General features: G+C 45.8%; 1 protein-coding gene across 2 annotated transcripts in view; it reads right to left on the bottom strand.

Moving 5' to 3' along the window:
• Positions 1 to 270: 270 nt before the first annotated feature.
• LOC101170725 (paired box protein Pax-7-like) overlaps positions 271 to 21,328 on the bottom strand; it is a 41,324-nt gene continuing 20,266 nt past the window's right edge. For both annotated transcript variants that reach the window (XM_023957070.1, XM_023957071.1), the window contains exons 7-9: positions 19,355 to 19,554; positions 4,131 to 4,347; positions 271 to 1,761 (exon numbers count right to left, since the gene is read on the bottom strand). In XM_023957070.1, the coding sequence (XP_023812838.1) occupies positions 1,646 to 1,761; positions 4,131 to 4,347; positions 19,355 to 19,554 (533 nt within the window). In that variant the 3' untranslated portion in view covers positions 271 to 1,645. The remainder of the gene's footprint in view (positions 1,762 to 4,130; positions 4,348 to 19,354; positions 19,555 to 21,328) is intronic.

The raw sequence follows: 21,328 nt of genomic DNA, 5'->3' as shown, positions 1-21,328 counted from the left end.
GTGGATTTTACAAAGCTTAGTTTAGAAAAGGTCTTCTCTCAAATCCTTTTTTTACCAGAGGTTTGTTAAAACATTGAAACTCTTGTCACTTTTTCAAAGTTAAAACCCTTTTCTCATCCAAATCAGGTCAGAATAAAGGCTGATCAGCCTGATGGAGGTGTGCCTCCCTGGATGGACTTTTCATGGTTAATGCATGCAGATTAACCTTATTTGAACTGACGTGTTTCCTTTAGATCTGAAGCTCCTTATCATTTACCTCAGAGTAATAAAGACATTTTTAAAGAGTTTTATTTGAAAAACCACATCAGTGTTTTATTGTTCAATGCACAAACTCCTCACTAGACTAACACAACACAAACCGTAGCATCACGCACACACACATTTGCATAACCTCAAGCGTCTTCCCGGGAACTGACTTAGAACAGAACAAGTGGCTGACCGTTAGACCCCTGTGTCACACTAAAGCATTCTGAAACACCCAAAGAGAAGGAGGAAAACTGAGGGAACTGTTCGTGTCACGTTGTTTTCTCCCTCGAGATCCAGAACACAAACAGAGACCTGCTTTGTGACCAAGGCCTGACCCCCCACAACAGAAGTGGACCTCAGTCCAGAGTCTGGCTGGTTTGCTGCTGTGATCCAGCTGCTGAGCTCAGTCATCAAACTAGATTGGTTAAACTGTGCTGAGGCGGCTGCTTTGCTGTGCTGCGTCTTCGTGTGTTTGGTGCTGTCAGAGGCGGCTCCTGGAGACATCAGGGCTGCACGGAAGGATCACTCTGATGATTCTTCACCATGCACTGGGACAAACCAAAGTGCTGTAGATGACCAGCACCTACGTTTGTCAGACAAGGAAGCTTCAGGTGAAGTAAACATCTCTAAGTTCAGAAAAAGTCCATTAGGTGTGGACATCTTGAGGTCGATGGCCTGGCGGGTCGGTGCTGGGAGATGCACACACAGCGTTGACGTCAGGGAGGCGCTGGATTTCATCTGTGCAGTCTTCACACTCAGTCACTGACACAATCATCCACACACACACTTATGTCTTCAGGGCTCCCTCACCTTGTTTGGAGGGCCGTCACTCTTAAAGCGGCTTCAATAGGAAACTCAAAAGAAGAACTTCTGTGTAATCCCCATAAGCTCCTCCCATCACAGTGCGCTGAGCACTGGGAAAAATTGGCACGGAGACAGAGATGATTGTAGGTGAGTGAAAGCAGCCTGGATCAGGGCGTGCAAGCCCACCACAGCGCCCCCCCCACCCCCCACCACACAGACACCAATAGCCCTGTTCTAGACCTGTTTGAGCAAACATCTTCCCCAAGTTTGCTCCACCAGGATCAGTTACTCAGATTCCTGTCTGTCAATCACTCAAGTCCTCTGAGGAGGGGCGGGCCTAGATGTGTTTGACCCCACCCCCTCTGATTTAAAGCTACAGCCAGAAGAAAGTTTGAGGACCACAGATGCCATAACAACACACGCAGCTTCCTCTATGATCAGAGCAGCCAGACGTGCCATGAACCTGCACAAACACACACATACATGTACTCGTGCACACTCACAGACACACTCACACACATGCGTGCACACTGCTCTGTAAGAGCTCCACTGCAGTGTCCTGGTGTCCCGATAAGGTGCCAGAGTCCCCACAGTTTTAGTAGGCCTGCCCCGGTTCAATGTGCAGCAGTCCCAGCACAGCTGAGGGGTCTGCCAGCTTCATCCTGCGGGGGCTGGACAGGCTCACGTTCTTGGCCAAATAATCCACAGCAGCTGAGAGAACACAGAAAGACAATAATTAGTGTGATATTCAATGCAGATTTGCATTTTTTACCAATATTGAAACTTTAAAAGTTCAACCGCCATCTTCCTCAAAAAGCTCATAATTCTGTATTTTCAAACAGAATTCCTCTCTCTCAGTCTGCAGGATTCCTGGTTCTTTCACCACCCATCCATCCCTCCATCCATCCATCCATCCATCCATCCATCCATCCACCCATCCATCCATCCATCCATCCATCCATCCATCCATCCATCCATCCATCCATCCATCCATCCATCCATCCATCCATCCATCCATCCATCCATCCATCCATCCATCCATCCAACCATCCATCCATCCATCCATCCAACCATCCATCCACCCATCCATCCATCCATCCATCTATCCATCCATCCATCCATCCATCCATCCATCCATCCATCCATCCATCCATCCACCCATCCACCCATCCATCCATCCATCCATCCATCCATCCATCCATCCATCCATCCATCCATCCAACCATCCATCCACCCATCCATCCATCCATCCATCCATCCATCCATCCATCCATCCATCCATCCATCCATCTATCCATTCATCCAATCAAGTATATGGAATTTTTCTTTGGCAGCTCTCAAGTCAGGGTGAATTACAGAAGGACAACAAAAACTAACAAGGATCATTAATAAAAATGATGAACAAAATCTTAGAAAAGAGGAGTAAAAAATAGGAATGACATGCAGAGAGACATAATGCTGTCATAACCACACATCACTGTTAAATTTTCTAGTTGTTTCTAGTAGTTTCTCTGTTGTTTCTTCACACCTCTTTAAAAGTCAATAGTTTTATTGTTTATTTAATTTGGACAGAGAGTTGGACAAAACTGGAGTGAACTGGATTACAGTGGGCGGCACACATTAAGATCTGGTTTCTGTCACTGACTCTGTAAATGAACGGAAGTGCGGGCACAATAATGTAGTTTGACTTTGTGCATTTAAGCGTGGGGCGGTCTGTGGCCTAAACGGTGCAACTGTCTGATGAAATGTTTATTCTGTGAAATCTGAACTGAGCTGCTGTCTTTGTGTCCATCTGTGACCCAGCATGGATTCGGATGCCCTGCATGCACCTTTGTCCGTCTTTTCAGAGAGGAAAGGTCCTGTTTTTCCTGCTGCAAAGCAGACGTCTGTTTGTGATTCTGACGGCGGAGCTGAACTCCTCCTGCAGACAGAATTAGCTCCTCACTTCCAACACTTGACTCCTCTGTTGTTGTGAAGCAGAGGCTGCTGACAGATGAAAGGATCTACCTTTAGAAGAAGTGGCATGTGTAAGTGCGCTCGTGTTTGTGCACGTGGGCTGGCATGTGTAATCAGGCTCTATCTCAGAGGCAGACGTCTTTCACTTTGACTGCTTACTGCGGATTTAAGGTTAAACCTGGCTGACAGGAAAAACAGCTTCCTTCAAAGGGCCACACTAAGCTCTGCTCACATGCACACGCATGCACACCCCCCTCCCCCAGCTGTCGGGGTAACTGGCATCTTGGCAGACAGACCTGCCCACCCAAAGATGCTCTTATTTATTTTTCAGCCCAGACATGATCGCTGCTCTCCGTGCACACACTGTTCATGACACCAATGTCAGTCACACTGTCAGCTGTTATCTGCAGCTCAGCAAGTGCATTGGGGGCAGGGGCCGGGGGGGGCTATAACCAGCGCCCGTGAGCACCCCCGTCAGATGCACTGCGAGCACAGCACTGAGCGACAGGAGATCCGCAGGTAACCAGAACAAGTGAGGAACGGCCTGACTGACCTGACTGAGGGCGGATAGAAAAACAAGGTGTGCATCTGTGTCTGACTGAGCTGCAGAAGCTCACCAAACCCGCACGACTCCCTCTTCACCTGTTGGAGTTGGAGAGGATGACTCTTCCTCTTCATCAGCCTGAGCTGGACTCGTGCTGCATTTGTGGTGCATTATATGACAGACATGAGCCTCAAAAGAAGCATTTTCCTGTCAGCAGCTGATTTCCAGAGTAAAACCCATCTGTGGTCCTCAAACTTGAAGAGTAGACTACCCTCTGGTAAAGGCTGTGGGGGTGGGGGGTTACGCCCAGGTTCATCACTACCTGTTTGGAGATCTGAGTGTGCCCCACACTCACCAGTCTGGATGAGGCTGATATACCACAGGTAGCATACATCTCTGTGATGTCTGTGGGGATTGTTAGAGGAGCATAAGCCCCCCATACACACACACACAAAAACACACAACACACACTTACTGTCATTGTCTTTTAAACTGGGAAACGGATCTCATCTGAACAGTTTGGGCTCTGAGCACACTGAGAAGCTGAACATTGGTGTGTTTTCAGGCAGCTGGGACTCACTCTGGCTGTACTGGTAGCTGGCCACAGCAGGGTCCATGCTGTAGCTGCTGCTGCTGTACGTGGGGGGGCAATAGGGCTGGGTGTCTCCCGTCCTGACAGCGGCGTCGGCTGAGGTACTGCTGGACGAGGAGGAGTCCAGCGCACCGTGGAGCGGCGAGGAGGAGAAGTCCTGCTGAAGTTGAGAGGAGACTGCGTTGGGGGTCAGAAGGCTCATGACCTGCAAACACATGGAAGAGATGAAGCAGCTGCTGCCAGCTGTTGCCCACCAGCTGAGAAGAATCCTATCATCGCTGCAGCAGGGACTCCAGTCCTCCATTATGACCATCATGTTATATTACAACACATTTCTGATGCCATCCATCCATCCATCCTTCCATCCATCCATCTCTCCATCCATCCTTCCATCCATCCTTCTATCCATCCATCCATCCTTCTATCCATCCATCCATCCATCCATCCTTCTATCCATCCATCCTTCTATCCATCCATCCATCCATCCATCCATCCTTCCATCCATCCATCTCTCCATCCATCCTTCCATCCATCCTTCCATCCATCCATCCATCCATCCATCCATCCATCCATCCATCCATCCTTCCATCCATCCTTCTATCCATCCATCCATCCTTCCATCCATCCATCTCTCCATCCATCCTTCCATCCATCCTTCTATCCATCCATCCATCCTTCTATCCATCCATCCATCCATCCATCCTTCCATCCATCCATCTCTCCATCCATCCTTCCATCCATCCTTCCATCCATCCATCCATCCATCCATCCATCCATCCATCCATCCATCCATCCATCCATCCATCCATCCATCCATCCTTCCATCCATCCATCTCTCCATCCATCCTTCCATCCATCCTTCCATCCATCCATCCATCCATCCATCCTTCTATCCATCCATCCATCCATCCTTCCATCCATCCATCTCTCCATCCGTCCATCCATCCATCCATCCATCCATCCATCCATCTCTCCATCCATCCTTCCATCCATCCTTCCATCCATCCATCCATCCATCCATCCATCCTTCTATCCATCCATCCATCCATCCTTCCATCCATCCATCTCTCCATCCGTCCATCCATCCATCCATCCATCCATCCATCCATCCATCTCTCCATCCATCCATCCATCCATCCATCCATCCATCCATCCATCCATCCATCCATCTCTCCATCCATCCATCCATCCATCCATCCATCCATCCATCCATCCATCCATCCATCCATCCATCCATCCTTCCATCCATCCTTCCGTTTTCTTAACCCTCTGTATCCCTTGTGGGGTCCGTAGGGTTGCTGGAGCCTGTCCCGGCTGCTCTACACCTTGGACAGGTCGCCAGTCTGTCACAGAGCCACACAATCAGTCCCACACACATGCACACACACACACACGGAAGGCTGAGTGCTCTGAGAAAACCTGCACATGTATGAGAGAACATACAAACTCCACATAGAAAGGTCATGTCATCTAAGATAGCACAAGGGTTAAAAGAAAAAGTTCTGCCTGTTTAGTTTAGTCAGTTTAGATTAGAATCTTTCTATTGAATTGTGTGTTCATGATCCTTTTGATTTTATGTTTTACCCTACATTTATCTGCACAAAGCCCATCGAGACGACTGTCGTTGTGATTTTGGGCTTTGAATAGAATTGAATAAAATTGAATAGAATTGAATCTCTTTGGAAGTTCCTGATACATTTATTGACAGCATTGGAGTTAATTAGTAACACACCTGTGGATCAGTGGCGGCTACTGGTCTGTCAGAGAGGGGAAGCTCATTTTCGGCCTACATCATAAAATTGTCTATTTATTTAAAAGTAAATTCTGCCCTACGTCCCTTTTCAAGAAAATGGTCTGTGACCCTGTTTTACCAACTAGGAGTCTTTTCAAGTGACTTGACCAGTGTCCTCTCAATGGCCAGCAGAGCTAGGCTGCTTAAACGGCCTTGGCCCATTGTGTCTCGGGTGTAGAACTTGAGTCGCTCTAAACAGGGGAAGCTTCTTTCTACACCTGCAGATATAGCTCCAATTGTTGCCACTAATGGGAACAGTTTGTAAAGCTGAGGCATTGCACTGTCCAACTCCATGTCTTTACGGAACACCAAGTTATCACACAGCTTTCCCCTGTTACCCTGCAGGTCCTGATCTGAATACAGGACTTGAAGTTCTGACCTCAGTCTTCCTGAATCAAAGTGAAGAATGAAAGATTTAAAAAAAAATTAAACTCTGTAAAACTGAAAAAAGGAATGTTGTGTATAATTGTGTAAAATTTATAATGAAAATCAAGCAATTTTGCCAAGCAAATATCAAAGAAATAGGTTGCAGCAGTTTTTATTTCAACTGAACTTGAGAAATCCGCGATGGGACTGAGAATAGCTTCAGTGATTCCTTATAGTACAGAATCTCTGTCAGTCAAAAGGAGATGCAGTCTTTCGACACAGACCCTCCAATCATCACGCAGAAGCTCGGAGTTCGGGCCAGCCCACTCCCCATTCACCCCCAGAGACGCTGAGCGTCCGTGGGCGGGACTGTTGTGGTGTGGAAGCAAGGCTGTTTATTTTCCATGATAACCTTGTCTACACTGTCTCCCACTAGCTTACAGCCCCTCACAACCTCAAGTGAACAATGTTGGAGCTATCCAGCCGTGCAGAAGAAAACAGAGACGTACATGAATCTAGTCGTCTACAAGTGGATGCATCATAACGGAGTGGAGCAGTGAGACTTTGGCCCGCCCATCGCAGTTTCTACGTCGTAACTACAAGCTTTTTCCAGCAGCATTTTTTCTGCTTCTGATGCACAACAATTTTAAAAAAAGAAATACTCAGACAAGCAGTTTCATGAGAAAAATGCTTCTAGAACATGTTAAAAACACCCAAAACATGATTTTCATTGGAGTGACTCTTAAAAATCTTTTGAACAAATCATAAAGCGTACATATATCAGAAAACTAAATGGAAGTTAAGAGTCCTGTGCCTCATTTCTAATATAAAGCAGAATGGTGTCCGTTTCAAAACTGTCAGAGGAGTAACGTCTTCACTTTCCCCCAACCACCTTCAAAAGCTGACCCCTTGCTGCGTGCTGTGAGCTCTTTCTCTCCACTGGGGGGGTCTGAGGCGTTTTGTGGGACCGTCCCTGAGGACGTCCTCAGCATCTCTCTGGATCCACACAGACTTTTGAGACAACATTTGATCTATTAAAAGTTCATTTATGATTATTATAATGATGTATTTTACATGAGGCTTCATCAAGAGTTTTCTGATAAACTGCCACCCCCCACCCCGCCATTCAGGGCTTCTTTTTATCCAGGGACAGAGGCACATCTCTGCATTCATTCTGACACTCTGATGCCCCCCCACCCCCCCCCACCCCCAGTCAGAGGGCTTAATGTTGTAAAATTTAAGAGCAGTTCAGTAAAACAGTCAAGCCCCCCCCCCCCCCCCCCCTCAAAAAGTGAGGGGGTGGCTTCTGTTTCTGCACCTCCTCATGGTTGTTGAACACAACATGTCACATTTTCACCCTGATTTCAAAATCTTAATTATGAACCAAAGGAGAGCAGCAGTGTGGCATCATATGGAGGTTGGGGGGGGGGTTGAGGAGACCCCCTCCCCCCAATCCCCTTCTCCACCTCCTTATCTCAGGCCGACAGTTGTCAGGAATCAGGAGCGCAGGCCTGAGTGAGCGAGGCAGGCGGGCAGGCCTGGGGATAGGGATCAAAGAGACGGAGCTGCAGCAGCAAAGCAGCTCTGATCCCCGCCACTGAAAGCCACTCTGCTTTATCCTCTCCCTGCTACATCAAACAGGGAGTCCAAGAACCCCGCCACAACACCAAGCCTAAATCTTCCTCTCCAGCAAACTGGAGGAGCGTCAGAATGAGGGGGGCATGTGCTGATGGGCTGGGGTCGCACATGAAGCAGCGCTGTGTGACCTGACAGTCCAGCAGCAAACTGGATTTATAGAAATGTATTCAGAGACGCTTTATTTCAGGAGCGTGCTAACAGACTGCTGCAGTCTGAGAGATGGAGGCGTCTCCAACTGTCAGTCCGGCTTTTTGTCAGTCATGCTGGACGGGACTGCGTGCCATATCCCCACTGCAGTCAACTGCAGTTTTATTCTCCTTCAATTTGTGAAGGCGAAGCAGAGAGGAACCTCTTATGAATTACATTGCAAATGCAATAAAGCCGTTTCAAATTGAATTATTGGCTGGCAGACATACAGCAGGTGTCCTGCCGTTTGGAAGTGGGATCTTATGAAATCCACCTACATTGTTATCTCATGTAAATTTCTGAGAACATGATGAAAGGGTCAACCTCTGTGAACCCGTAATGGAAAAGCCCGAGGACAGACTCTAGACGACAGGCAGAAGAATGAAAGCTGCTCTGCTCTGATCGATTCTGGAAACGAACAATCTTCCCAATGAAACTGGTCTGCCTCAAGCTAATCAAGACACGCTGTGTTCAAGTTCATAAACAACAACACAAAAGCTGACTTCAGTTCATCACACAAGAGGGTGGACACAAAGATCTGAAAGAGTTGGAACAGTTTGCATGCACCTTTGTGACTTAGGATTATCTAAAGTCAGACATGAGGCTTCGTGCAGCCACAGAGCAGGCGGTGGTTCTGCAGCAGCTCTTCATAAGAAGGTTTTCTTCTCTTGAAACAACAGACATTGAGGTAACGCCCACTTCTCTCCAAATGAGAGTGACAGATTCAAGAATCCTGGACATAGAAGTCCAGTACTGCATACCCAGCCCAAGGCTGTTTTCCGAAACAGTAGACAGGTCAGAAATGTAAAGGAGACCTGGAGGCTGGTGGGTGAGCAGAAACAGCATGAACATCTTGGGAGGTTGGAGGGCACATACGGATAGAGTAGACGTCCTTGTAAAGAAGATTCAGGATCAGAGGTCAACCTCTGCACTTGCAAGAAGTCATGTCCTCACTAAAGTTGAGCATCATCAACCACAGGTCGAATCAAACCGCACTAGACATGCAGAAATGTCTCGTGCAGCAGCAGAGCAGGCAGCAGCTGATGGTCTCTTGTGTTGAACGTTGTTTTTGTCATAAAAGTCTTTTTTGGAAACCCAAAGTTCATATTTCTAAGCCCCCTTTGATGGTGAGACTAATTACAACACCTTATTTGTGCGAAACACAAAACGAGTCCCCCCCAGCAAAAAGTTGTTTTAGGTTTTTCATTATTAATTCTATCAAAGGGAAGCCTCTCTTTGAGGAATCGTCAGCAACTCATCACTTAGCCTAACTGGTTTTATTTTACGCACAAAACACTCATTTAGCACCTACTCACACACTCAGTACAAGGCTAGTTTTTTTTTTTTTGTCGATTGTGCACAAACACACAAACAAACATCCACACAGACACCACACACATTCTTATTGACAGCATAGACCGGGGGTCGGCAACCCGCGGCTCAGGAGCCTCTTTAGTGCTGTCCTAGTGGCTCTCTGGAGCATTTTCAAAAATGTTTGAAAATGTAAAAAGATGGGGGAGAGAAATATATTTTTTGTTTTAATATGGTTTCTGTAGGAGGAAAAAAAAGACACAAGCATTCTTAACGTTTACCAATGCTGTAAGAATGTGTAGAAAAACTTTGTAACGCCAAGCAGGTACGTCACTTGCAGAGAGCAAAACGGTAGCCAAGCTGTCTGGGAGTTAAGCAGTCAATCAATTGGCTGTGCTGGAGAAATGTCCGTGTCTCATACAAAGCACGTCTCTGAATAGTTTCAGAGAGGAGCAGGCAGAGAGCTTTGCTAAGATCATAGTCTCCTTTCTGGCATTGCAAGTCCCTTTACTTAAAACACGCACCACATTGAACATTGCACAGTGGTCATCAACCACTCCCCCTCCCACACTTATGGTGCAACATAAGAGGAAGAATGAACTAAGGTGGAACAACAAAACTGCCACATGAAAAGAAATGTGGGCAAACAGAAACGCTCATGCTGAGCCCTAATTAGATCAGGAGACCGCTTCCCAGAATCCCCTGTTGCTAACAGACCTAAAATGCACATGACCACCACTAAAATATTACTTTTTTTAAAACGTTATTGTACAAAATGAAAGTACAATACAAAACACAAGTTTACAAATTAAACTTCAGATATGCCAGGGGAGCATTCTTTTGTTCGAATCCTCAAAATAAAAGTGACATCAAAAATCGGATTTCTTTATTACATTTCTTTAATTTTATCAAAGCAATGAAACATAATTCATTGATATTGCAGCGACCTGGGGGTAGCCCCGCCTTCAGCCCTTAAGGCTCATGGGAATTGGGAAGTTTTGGGGTAAAACCTTGAGTGAGAGTCTTGTGAATTGAAGTCAGGTCCATGCTGTTTTGGCTGATTATGCATGTTTGAATAAAACGGGCTTGATGCTGAAAATAATTTACAGTGCATTTCCTGCTTGTTTCTGCTTGAGTCTGTCCGGTGTCGTTTGGTAATGGGGCACGGACAGTTCTCTAATGCAGTCACTATGCTAGCAGTTTGGCTTTATCTTCCCCGCTAAGGCGACGGCCCGGCTGGGTCGTCACAATATTGTAATGAAGTTAAACTGCACAACAGAGCAGTCACATGACGTCGTTCTCCGCAGAATGCAATGCAGGGCAAATAAACATTTAATCGTTAATGCTCATTATGTGTTTGAAGCAAATTAGTCATTTAGATAGCAGGCTAATATAGATACACATTCCATGTGTTGCCTTCATTATAAGGCTTAAATAGGGCTTTTAATATTTTGCGGGTCCAGACATGTTTGTTTTTTTCGTCCAATTTGGCTCTTTCAACATTTTGGGTTGCCGACCCCTGGCATAGACCCTCATTCACAGCAGGCAGATGTGATTCTGATGGCAGAGCTGAACTCCTTTTGCACAGCAAATGCAAAACCCCAAAAACAGACCAGCTCACACACCAATATTCTCTCTTGGAATCATTCAAATGACCATTTTTTTTATTCTACTGTTCTAGACGCTTTATTTTCAAATGTTGCATGCACATGTTTGCACTGTTGCAGATGCAGGAATTTAGCTACACTGATTCCACAATAATAAAGAACACAAGATTGCATGAGAACACAAACAGTCTGCAAGAGCTGGTTAATTAGGCGTTTGTGACCAAAAATCAAAAGAAAGTTGTAATGCTGGGTAGGTGAAGAAGCTTCTTAGTTGGTCACAAACGCCCCAAAGGCTGGGTTAAAGAGGTGACTCAACCACTCTAGAAGCCAAGTGACCTAGACTATCCTGGACCATTCCTCGTTGTTGTAAAATCCCTTCTGATGGGACGAAAAGTCTAAAGTTGGGAGATTGATACATTAACTATGACTCCATTGATTAGGTAAAAGCGTTTTTTCCTCCATAACAAAGGTGGTTTCCCAAGGATAATTTTTGAGATTAATTTTTTTATTGATTTATTTATAAATAAATACAGCTAGGATGGCCTCTCCCGCCAGCCTAGCTTGCCAGCTGTCCTCCGGACCCGCCTCGCCGGACTGCGCGGCCTCCTGGCCATCCTCCAGACTCATCTTGTCTGCCTCGCCAGTGAGCCCGGCCTCAATGGACTCTGTTGCCCGTCAAAAGTCGTCCTCCGGGGTCCCTCCTCCCTTCCTGGACTGGCCTTTTGGACCCGTGGTGCGGTTCCTTGACAGGGGGGTGCTGTTGTGGTTTGGGTTTTGTTAGTGTTCATTTAACTTCCTGTCTTATTTTGAAAGTTTCTTTCTGCCTGTTTTAGTTTGATTTTTACTTCCCTGGTCCCGATCTCCCCTGATTGATCTCACCTGTGTCTTGTCAGTCCTGTTTGTATACAAGTCTTGTCACTACCTTCCTCTGTGCTGGTCCATACTGTCTGCTATTCTGGTCCTCTGTGTAACATGTCAGTTGGTTTTTCCTAGTCTTCCTGCTTGGCAGCCCCTTTTGTTAAATTAAAAATCCCTTGTTTTTTGGAACACCCTGCCTCCCGTCTCTGCATTTGGATCCTGCACCAACCTCGCAACACAAAAATTCTGTCCTGTCAGTCACTCCAGGGAGGTATTCCAGAAAGCAGGTTATGCTAGCTCCCACGGTAAGTTTGAGGCTAAGGAAGTTGATAACCTCAGCTTTCTGTTCCAGAAATGGAGGTATGTTTCAGGGTATATCAAGTTGCCATAGTAACTCATGCTCTGAACATAACCTGGTCTGGAGCAGGTTTAGTTGAAGGTTAGTTTGTTTTCAGAGAGGTGAAGCAGCATGGCGTGTCCATTTCAAGATGATTTAGTGGATGAAGAAGCTCCACCATGAGAGGGTGATAAGACCACATATGGATGTTGGAAAGAGAAACTTTTTACATTAATCTAACTTAATTAATTGCTTCAGTTAAGATAAATCATTTTTTTAGTTAAGTCAGTTTAAAAATAACACATAGTTTTCAGACATTTATTTTCCTTTCATTCAAATTAATTCAATTAAGTAGGTGTAACTTTGGTGCTGCTGTTAGATCGGCACCGCAAGGTATTGTGGGATAGCATTCCCTTTGCCTGTCTGGACGGATTTGGGTTAAAGTGTTGGTTTTTGACCAAATGTGTTTATTTTGTCCTAATTTGCTTAAGTCTCTGCACCATGAGAGGGAAGGAGAGAATGATGAGTTTATATAACACCCCTACTGCTATAGTGAAAATGTTGGAAAATTGGTAAATGAATGTAAGCTTTCCATGTGAATTGTTTCTTTCTTTTTATTGTTAAAAAAATGAGGATATCTGCCAGCTCAAACTTAGACATATGAGAGATCAAGAATTATATTAAATTAGGATGGAAAAAAGATTAATTGAATTTGAGTAATATGACATTTAGTTAAGTAAATACACTGATCAAAAATATAAACGCAACACTTTTGTTATTGCTCCCATTTTTTATGGTTTGAACTCAAAGATGTGAAACATTTTCCACATACACAAAATAACCAGTTCTCTGAAGTATTGTTCACAAATCTGTCTAAATCTGTGATAGTGAGCACTTCTCCTTTGCCAAGACAAGCCATCCCACCTCGCAGGTGTGCCATATCAAGATGCTGATTAGACAGCATGATTATTGCACAGGTGTGCCTTAGACTGGCCACAAGAAAAGGCCACTCTGAAATCTTCAGTTGTATCACACAGCACAATGCCACAGATGTTGCAAGTTTTGAGGGAGCGTGCAATTGGCATGCTGATAGCAGGAATGTCCACCAGAGCTGTTGCTAGGGAATTGAATGTCCATTTCTCCACCATAAGCCGTCTCCAAAGGCGTTTCCGAGAATTTGGCAGCACATCCAACCGGCCTCACAACCGCAGACCACGTATAACCACACCAGCCCAAGACCTCCACATCCAGCATGTCCACCTCCAAGATCGTCTGAGACCAGCCACTCGGAGAGCTGCTGAAACAATCGGTTTGCATAACCACAGAATTTCTGCACAAACTGTCAGAAACCGTCTCAGGGAAGCTCATCTGCATGCTCGTCTGCATGCTCGTCGTCCTCATCGAGGTCTTGACCTCACTCCAGTTCATCGTCGTAACCGACTTGAGTGGGCAAATGCTCACATGCGATGGCGTCTGGCACGTTGGAGAGGTGTTCTCTTCACGGATGAATCCCGGTTTACACTGTTCAGGGCAGATGGCAGACAGCGTGTGTGGCGTTGTGTGGGTGAGCGGTTTTCTGATGTCAATGTTGTGGATCGAGTAGCCCATGGTGGTGGTGGGGTTATGGTATGGGCAGCTGTATGTTATGGGCGAAGAACACAGGTGCATTTCATTGATGGCATTTGGAATGCACAGAGATACCGTGACGAGATCCTGTACATCCAACAACATCAGCTCATGTTGCAGCTTGTTAATGCACGGCCCCATGTTGCAAGGATCTGTACATAATTCTTGGAAGCTGAAAACATCCCAGTTCTTGCATGGTCAGCATACTCACCAGACATGTCACCCATTGAGCATGTTTGGGATGCTCTGGATCGGCGTATTCGACAGCGTGTTCCAGTTCCTGCCAATATCCAGCAACTTCGCACAGCCATTGAAGAAGAGTGGACCAACATTTCACAGGCCACAATAGACAACCTGATCAACTCTATGCGAAGGAGATGTGTCGCACTTCATGAGGCAAATGGTGGTTTATGGTTCATACCATAAAAAATGGGAGCAATAACAAAAGTGTTGGATTGACATTTTTGGTCAGTGTATGTAAATTTGAGTTGTATAAACACTAATTAAGTTTTATAGAAGTAAGAAATTAGGTTGAATAAATTTAACTCAATTACTTGTCAATGGAAGTAATTCATTTAAGTTGGCGAAATTGGATAAGATCTATCTATCTATCTATCTATCTATCTATCTATCTATCTATCTATCTATCTATCTATCTATCTATCTATCTATCTATCTATCTATCTATCTATCTATCTATCTATCTATCTATCTATCTATATGCGTCACAAGGAAAATAGAAATGAGATCAGGAACTCTTGCGTTTACTTTGCCTGTTCTACTACAAGCAGAAACTCTTTCTTTTGATGATGCAGCCATATTACTTTTTTGATAAACGTATAATCTTCATACGCCGTCATTAAAATCTCAGACTCCGTCTCACTGAAGTATAGCGCTTTCTTTTTTTTCACCACACGTTTCCATGGTGACTCTGGAAATCGGCGATCCATTGAGAATGTCTTTATGTACTTGCTGTGCACGTGCATTAACCCAGGGTTACCAAGTGGAGTGTAATTACGCCAACTCATATCTGGTCTTTTGGAACCAACATACCCAGAGTAAGCAAGTTCAGGCGGATTTCAGCCAGAGTTCAGGACTCAGGCTAGTTTAAACATGCTTCCTGGAATACCCCCCAGTTTCATGTCAATCATCCACATCTGTCTTCATTTCTGTTCATTGTCTTCAGGTAGTAGAAGTGTCTGGTTTTCAGTTCTTCATTGTCAGATCATCTGCTTTTTCTCCTGTTTATTGATTAAATGTTTGTTTCTGCCTCCAAGCCCAGTTTCCTGCATTTTGGTGGCTACACCTCCAGTTCCTGACATCTGGATCCAGTGTGACTCTGGTTCTAGATTGGGATTCACCGCTAAATTCTCTTTTGCATCTTATCCTCCAAACACAGGTTTTTGTTGTGACTGGCAAGATTTTAACACAGAGGATTGTGAAACTGAATGACGGAGTTTAAAGAAAGGCGAATCTAATCAGAAAATATTACGTTAAACAGATAAATGTAGTGTCAGAAATCTAGCCACAGGGGTCAAATCTAGCCACAGGGGTCGCAAGCCAGTTGCCTCTGTGCCGGTCCCAAGCCCGGATAAATAGAGAGGGTTGCGTCAGGAAGGGCATCCGGCGTAAAAATTGCCAAAATAACCATGCGAATCATCCACAACACTTTAGACATACCGGATCGGTCGAGGCCCGGGTTAACAACGACCGCCACCGATGCTGTTAACCTACAGGGTGTCGGTGGAAATTTGACTACTGTTGGTCGAAGAAAGAGGGGAGGCAGAAGGGCCCGTGGCCAGAGAGAGAAGGGAAAAGGCAGGAACATAGGTTTGAGAATAGGGACTCTTAACGTTGGCACAATGACAGGGAAAGGCAGAGAGCTGGCAGACAGGATGGAGAGAAGGAAGGTAGATGTACTGTGTGTGCAGGAGACAAGGTGGAAGGGCAGCAAGGCACGTAGTATTGGAGGAGGATACAAACTGTTCTATCATGGTGTTGATAGGAAGAGAAACGGGGTAGGTGTGATTCTGAAGGGGGAGTTTGTAAACAGTGTTGTAGAGGTGAAAAGAGTCTCAGACAGGATTATGAGCCTAAAGTTAGAAATTGAAGGGGTGATGGTGAATGTAGTCAGTGGGTATGCGCCACAGGTTGGCTGTGAGTTAGAAGTGAAGGAGAGATTCTGGAGTGAGTTGGATGAGGTCATAGAGAGTTCCCCCAGAGGAGAGAGAGTTGTTATTGGAGCAGACTTTAATGGGCATGTTGGTGAGGGCAATAGAGGTGATGAGGAGGTGATGGGCAGGTTTGGTGTGAAGGAAAGGAATCTGGAGGGACAGATGGTGGTGGACTTTGCGAAGAGGATGGAAATGGCTGTAGTCAACACTTACTTCCAGAAGAGAGAGGAACATAGAGTGACATACAGAAGTGGAGGTAGGAGTACCCAGGTGGACTACATCCTATGTAGACGAGGTCATTTGAGAGAGGTTATTGACTGCAAAGTGGTGGTAGGAGAGAGTGTAGCCAGACAGCACCGCATGGTGGTGTGTAAGATGACTCTGGAGGTCAGGAAGAAGAAGAGAGGGAAAACAGAAAAGAAGACCAAGTGGTGGAAGCTACAGAATGAAGAAACTTGTGAGGAATTTAGGCAGAAGTTGAGACAGGTCCTGGGTGGTCAGGATGAGCTTCCAGATGACTGGGAAACTACAGCAGAAATTATCAGGGAAACAGGTAGGAAGGTGCTAGGTGTGTCATCTGGAAAGAGGAAAGACGGTAAAGAGACTTGGTGGTGGAATGAGGAAGTACAGGAATGCGTCCAGAGGAAGAGGTTGGCTAAAAAGAAGTGGGATGTAGAAAGGACTGAGGAAGGTAGACAGGAGTACAAGGAAGCGCAGCGTAGAGTGAAGAGAGAGGTGGCAAAGGCCAAACAGAAAGCTTACGATGAGCTATATGACAGGTTAGACACAAAGGAAGGAGAGAAGGACTTGTACAGGCTAGCCAGACAGAGAGACAGAGATGGGAAGGACGTGCAACAGATAAGGGTGATTAAGGACAGAGATGGAAAGGTGCTAACAACCCAGGAGAGTGTACAGAAAAGATGGAAGGAGTATTTTGAGGAGCTGATGAACGAGGAAAATGACAGGGAAAGAAGGGAGGAAGATGTGGTTGTTGTGGAGCAGGAAGTAGCAGAGATTGGAAAGGATGAGGTTAGGAAGGCTCTGAAAAGGATGAAGAGCGGAAAGGCCGTTGGTCCTGATGACGTACCTGTGGAGGTATGGAAGTGCCTAGGAGAGACAGCAGTGGAATTTCTAACAAGGTTGTTCAATAGGATTTTAGAGAGTGAGAAGATGCCTGAGGAATGGAGGAGAAGCGTTCTGGTCCCGATCTTTAAGAACAAGGGTGACACGCAGAACTGCAGCAACTATAGAGGAATAAAGTTGATGAGCCACACAATGAAGCTGTGGGAAAGAGTAGTGGAAGCCAGGCTTAGGAAGAAGGTGGAGATTTGTGAGCAGCAGTATGGTTTCATGCCCCGTAAGAGCACCACTGATGCCATTTTTGCTTTGAGAATGTTGATGGAAAAGTACAGAGAAGGTCAGAAGGAGCTGCATTGTGTGTTCGTAGATTTAGAGAAGGCGTATGACAGGGTGCCGAGGGAGGAGCTGTGGTACTGTATGAGGTCGTCTGGAGTGGCAGAGAAGTATGTCAGAGTAGTTCAGGACATGTATGAGAGAAGTATGACGGTGGTGAGATGTGCTGTAGGTCAGACAGAGGAGTTCAAGGTGGAGGTGGGACTACACCAAGGATCAGCTTTGAGTCCTTTTTTGTTTGCTATGCTGATGGACAGGCTGACAGACGAGGTAAGACAGGAATCTCCCTGGACAATGATGTTTGCGGATGACATTGTAATTTGCAGTGAGAGTAGAGAGCAGGTGGAGGAACAGCTAGAGAGGTGGAGGTTTGCTCTGGAAAGAAGAGGTATGAAGGTCAGTCGTAGTAAGACAGAATACATGTGTCTGAACGAGAGGGATCAAGGTAGAAGCGTTAGGTTACAGGGGGCTGAGGTGAAGAAGGTGCAGGAGTTTAAGTACTTGGGGTCAACAGTTCAGTGTGATGGGGATTGTGGAAAAGAGGTGAAGAGGCGAGTGCAGGCAGGTTGGAGCGGGTGGAGGAAAGTGTCAGGAGTGTTGTGTGACAGAAGAGTGCCAGCAAGACTCAAAGGAAAGGTGTACAAGACAGTGGTGAGACCAGCTCTGCTCTATGGGTTAGAGACGGTAGCAGTGAGACAGAGACAAGAGGCTGAGATGGAGGTAGCAGAGATGAAGATGTTGAGGTTCTCCTTAGGAGTGACCAGGTTAGACAGGATAAGGAACGAGTACATCAGAGGGACGGCTCATGTTGCCTGTGTTAGCGACAAAGTCAGAGAAGCCAGACTGAGATGGTTTGGACATGTTCAGAGGAGGGATAGTGGATACATTGGTAGAAGGATGTTGGAGATGGAGCTGCCTGGCCGGAGGGCAAGAGGACGGCCAAAGAGGAGATATATGGATGTCTTAACAGAGGACATGAAGTTGGCTAATGTTAGGATAGAAGATGTTCATGATAGAGTGAGGTGGAAAAGGATGATTCGCTGTGGCGACCCCTGATGGGAAAAGCCGAAAGAGAAAGAAGAAGATAAATGTAGTGTCAGACCTGTAGTGAGGAAGCTATGAACTCTCCATGAATACTGTTCATTTATTCTGAAAATTCCCCCGGTGTTTTGTTTTTTGTTTCCTTACCCCGGAACCATCTGTGTTGAATTGATGAGCCGCTCAGATGCCAGGCTAAAGTAAAAAGTGATTCCTTGACTAATATAGAGCCTTTTTCTAAAATATGAACCATATTTAAGCTTATTCAGGGCTGCATGGTGGCACAGTGGTTGGCGTCCTTGCCTCACAGCAAGAAGGCCCCTGGTTCAAGTCCCGGCTGGGGGACTTGAAACAGAACATCAATGGGGGACCTTTCTGTGTGGAATTTGCATGTTCTCCCCGTGCATGGGTGGGTTCTCTCTCTCCGGCTTCTTCCCACTCTCCAAAAACATGCTTCATAGGTCAATTGGAAACTCTAAATTGTCTCCAGGTGTGAGTGAGCATGGGTGTGTGATTATGGCCCTGTGACAGACAGGGAAACAGTCCAGGGTGTACCCTGCCTTCGCCCACAAGTGGCCGGGATAAGCTCCAGCAGCCAAATGACCCCATAAGGGACAAAACGGCAGAAAATTAATGAAATTAAGCTTTTTCAGTCAGTGGACAGCAACTAGTTAGACCAGAACTCTGGGATCAAGTTCCTTCAGTGTCACGTCTCTTCAGTTCTCCGTGGACAGCAGCTTCTGTCTCTGTCCTTAACTCTCTGAGTCAGCAAGGACAGAAGCAGCTCAGAACCCAGAAAATGGACTGGTAGTTTCCTAACACATTTCAGTGAGCACAGTAAAAGTGAGAAATCCTGGGGGTTTTACCTGGGGGGCAAGTCCATTGCTGACGGGGTTGATGTGACTGCTGGGAACAGCAGAGCCCATGAAGGAATCAGGATAGTTGGAGAAACCATGACGATTTGAGGACAGGGTGTAGGTAGAGCTGCTGTCAGGACCACAGAGTCCGCCCTGGTGCACTGTGGACTGAGGTAAAGGTTGTGGACGATGAACTGTTCCGCCACCATCTGTAAGCATACAGCAGATCATGTTTGAGCACCAAGTGCAACAATGAAAGCTGTCTGCAGCCATGTTTTCTCCTCTTATAAGTTCTCAACCCCACTAAGGCTATAACACTTTTAGTGATTCTCATACAGTGGGGCAAAGAAGTATTCAGTCAGCCACCAATAGTGCAAGTTCTCCCACTTAAAAGATTGATTCATCATAGGTATACCTCAACTATGAGACTCAGCGCTTTGGCCTTGGCCCCCCGCTAAACAATTCTGCTTCCCGAATGAAATGTGGTTGGATGTAAGGGTCAACATCAGTTGTCTCTTGCCCGCTCATGCCTGTCTTGACAGCATACCCACTCATGCTACTCTAGTGCAAGTCTGGAGCGGTCCCCTCCCCCATATCCTGTCCTAACAGCTCATATCACGTGTACTGATCTCGTTTTGTGCTTTCTCTTGTATAGCAGGGTCTTTTTTTTTCTTCATCTATGCTCCCCTCAAGAGCGGAGTACAGATGTTTGCTCTTTTCTTTGCCAATACTGACCCCCTTATGTATTTTACCTCCCCCCTGTCTCTCCATCTACAAACACAGCAATTTCATTGTACCTGTACTTGTACTGTTACAATGACAATAAAGGCTTCTGATTCTGATTCAGAAAATGAGAAAAAAAAACTCCAGAAAATCTCATTGTCTGATTTTTAAAGAATTTATTTGTAAATTATGGTGGAAAAAAAGTATTTGGTCAAAAGTTCAACTCAATCCTTCGTTATATACCCTTTGTTGGCAATGACAGCGGTCAAACGTACTCTGTAAGTCTTCACTAGGTTTTCACAAACTGTTGCTGGTATTTTGGCCCATTCCTCCATGCAGATCTCCTCTAGAGCAGAGATTTTTTTATTGGTGTAGCTAGGCAACACACTTTCCAGATTGTCTATGGGGTTGAGATCTGGAGACTGGCTAGACCACATCAGGACCTTGAAATGCTTCTTATGAAGCCACTCCTTCATTACCAGGGCAACGTGTGTTTGGGATCGTTGTCATGGTGAAAGACCCAGCCACGTTTAATCTTCAGTGCTGATGGAAGGAGGTTTTCACTCCAAATCTGACCATACATGACCCCATTCATTCTTTCCTTTACACAGATCAGTCGTTCTGGTCCCTTTGCTGAAAAACAGCTCCAAATCATGATGTTTCCACCCCCATGCTTTACAGTAGGTCTGGTGGTCTTTGGATGCAGCTCAGCATTCTTTCTCCTTCAAACACGACGAGTAGAGTTCTTACAAAAAGTTCTATTCTGGTTTCATCTGACCATTGGACATTCTCCCAATCCTCTTCTGGATCATCCAAAATGCTCTCTAGCAAACTTTAGACGGGCCTGCACATGTACTGGCTTTAGCAGGGGGACACGTCTGGTCCTGCAGGGTTTGAGTCTCTGGCAGCGTCGTGTGTTACTGATGGCAGCCTTTGTTATTTTGATCCCAGCTCTCTGCAGGTCATTCACAAGGTCCCCTGTGTGGTTCTGGGATCTTTGCTCACCGTTCTTGTGATCACTTTGACCCCACGGGGTGAGATCTTGGGGGGAGCCCCAGATGGAGGGAGATTATCAGTGGTCTTGCATGTCTTCCATTTCCTCATAATTGCTCCCACAGTTGATTTCTTCACACCTGTTGCAGATTCAGTCTTTCAGCCTGCTGCAGGTCAACAGTTTGATTTCTGGTGTCCTTAGACAGCTCTTTGGTCTCCATAGTGGAGTTTGGAGAGTGACTGTTTGAGGTTGTGTACAGGTGTCTT

Source organism: Oryzias latipes, chromosome 7, assembly GCF_002234675.1.
Source record: "Oryzias latipes chromosome 7, ASM223467v1".
In the NCBI taxonomy this organism is placed as follows: Eukaryota; Metazoa; Chordata; class Actinopteri; order Beloniformes; family Adrianichthyidae; genus Oryzias; species Oryzias latipes.
This window is presented reverse-complemented; position numbering and strand designations above follow the sequence as displayed.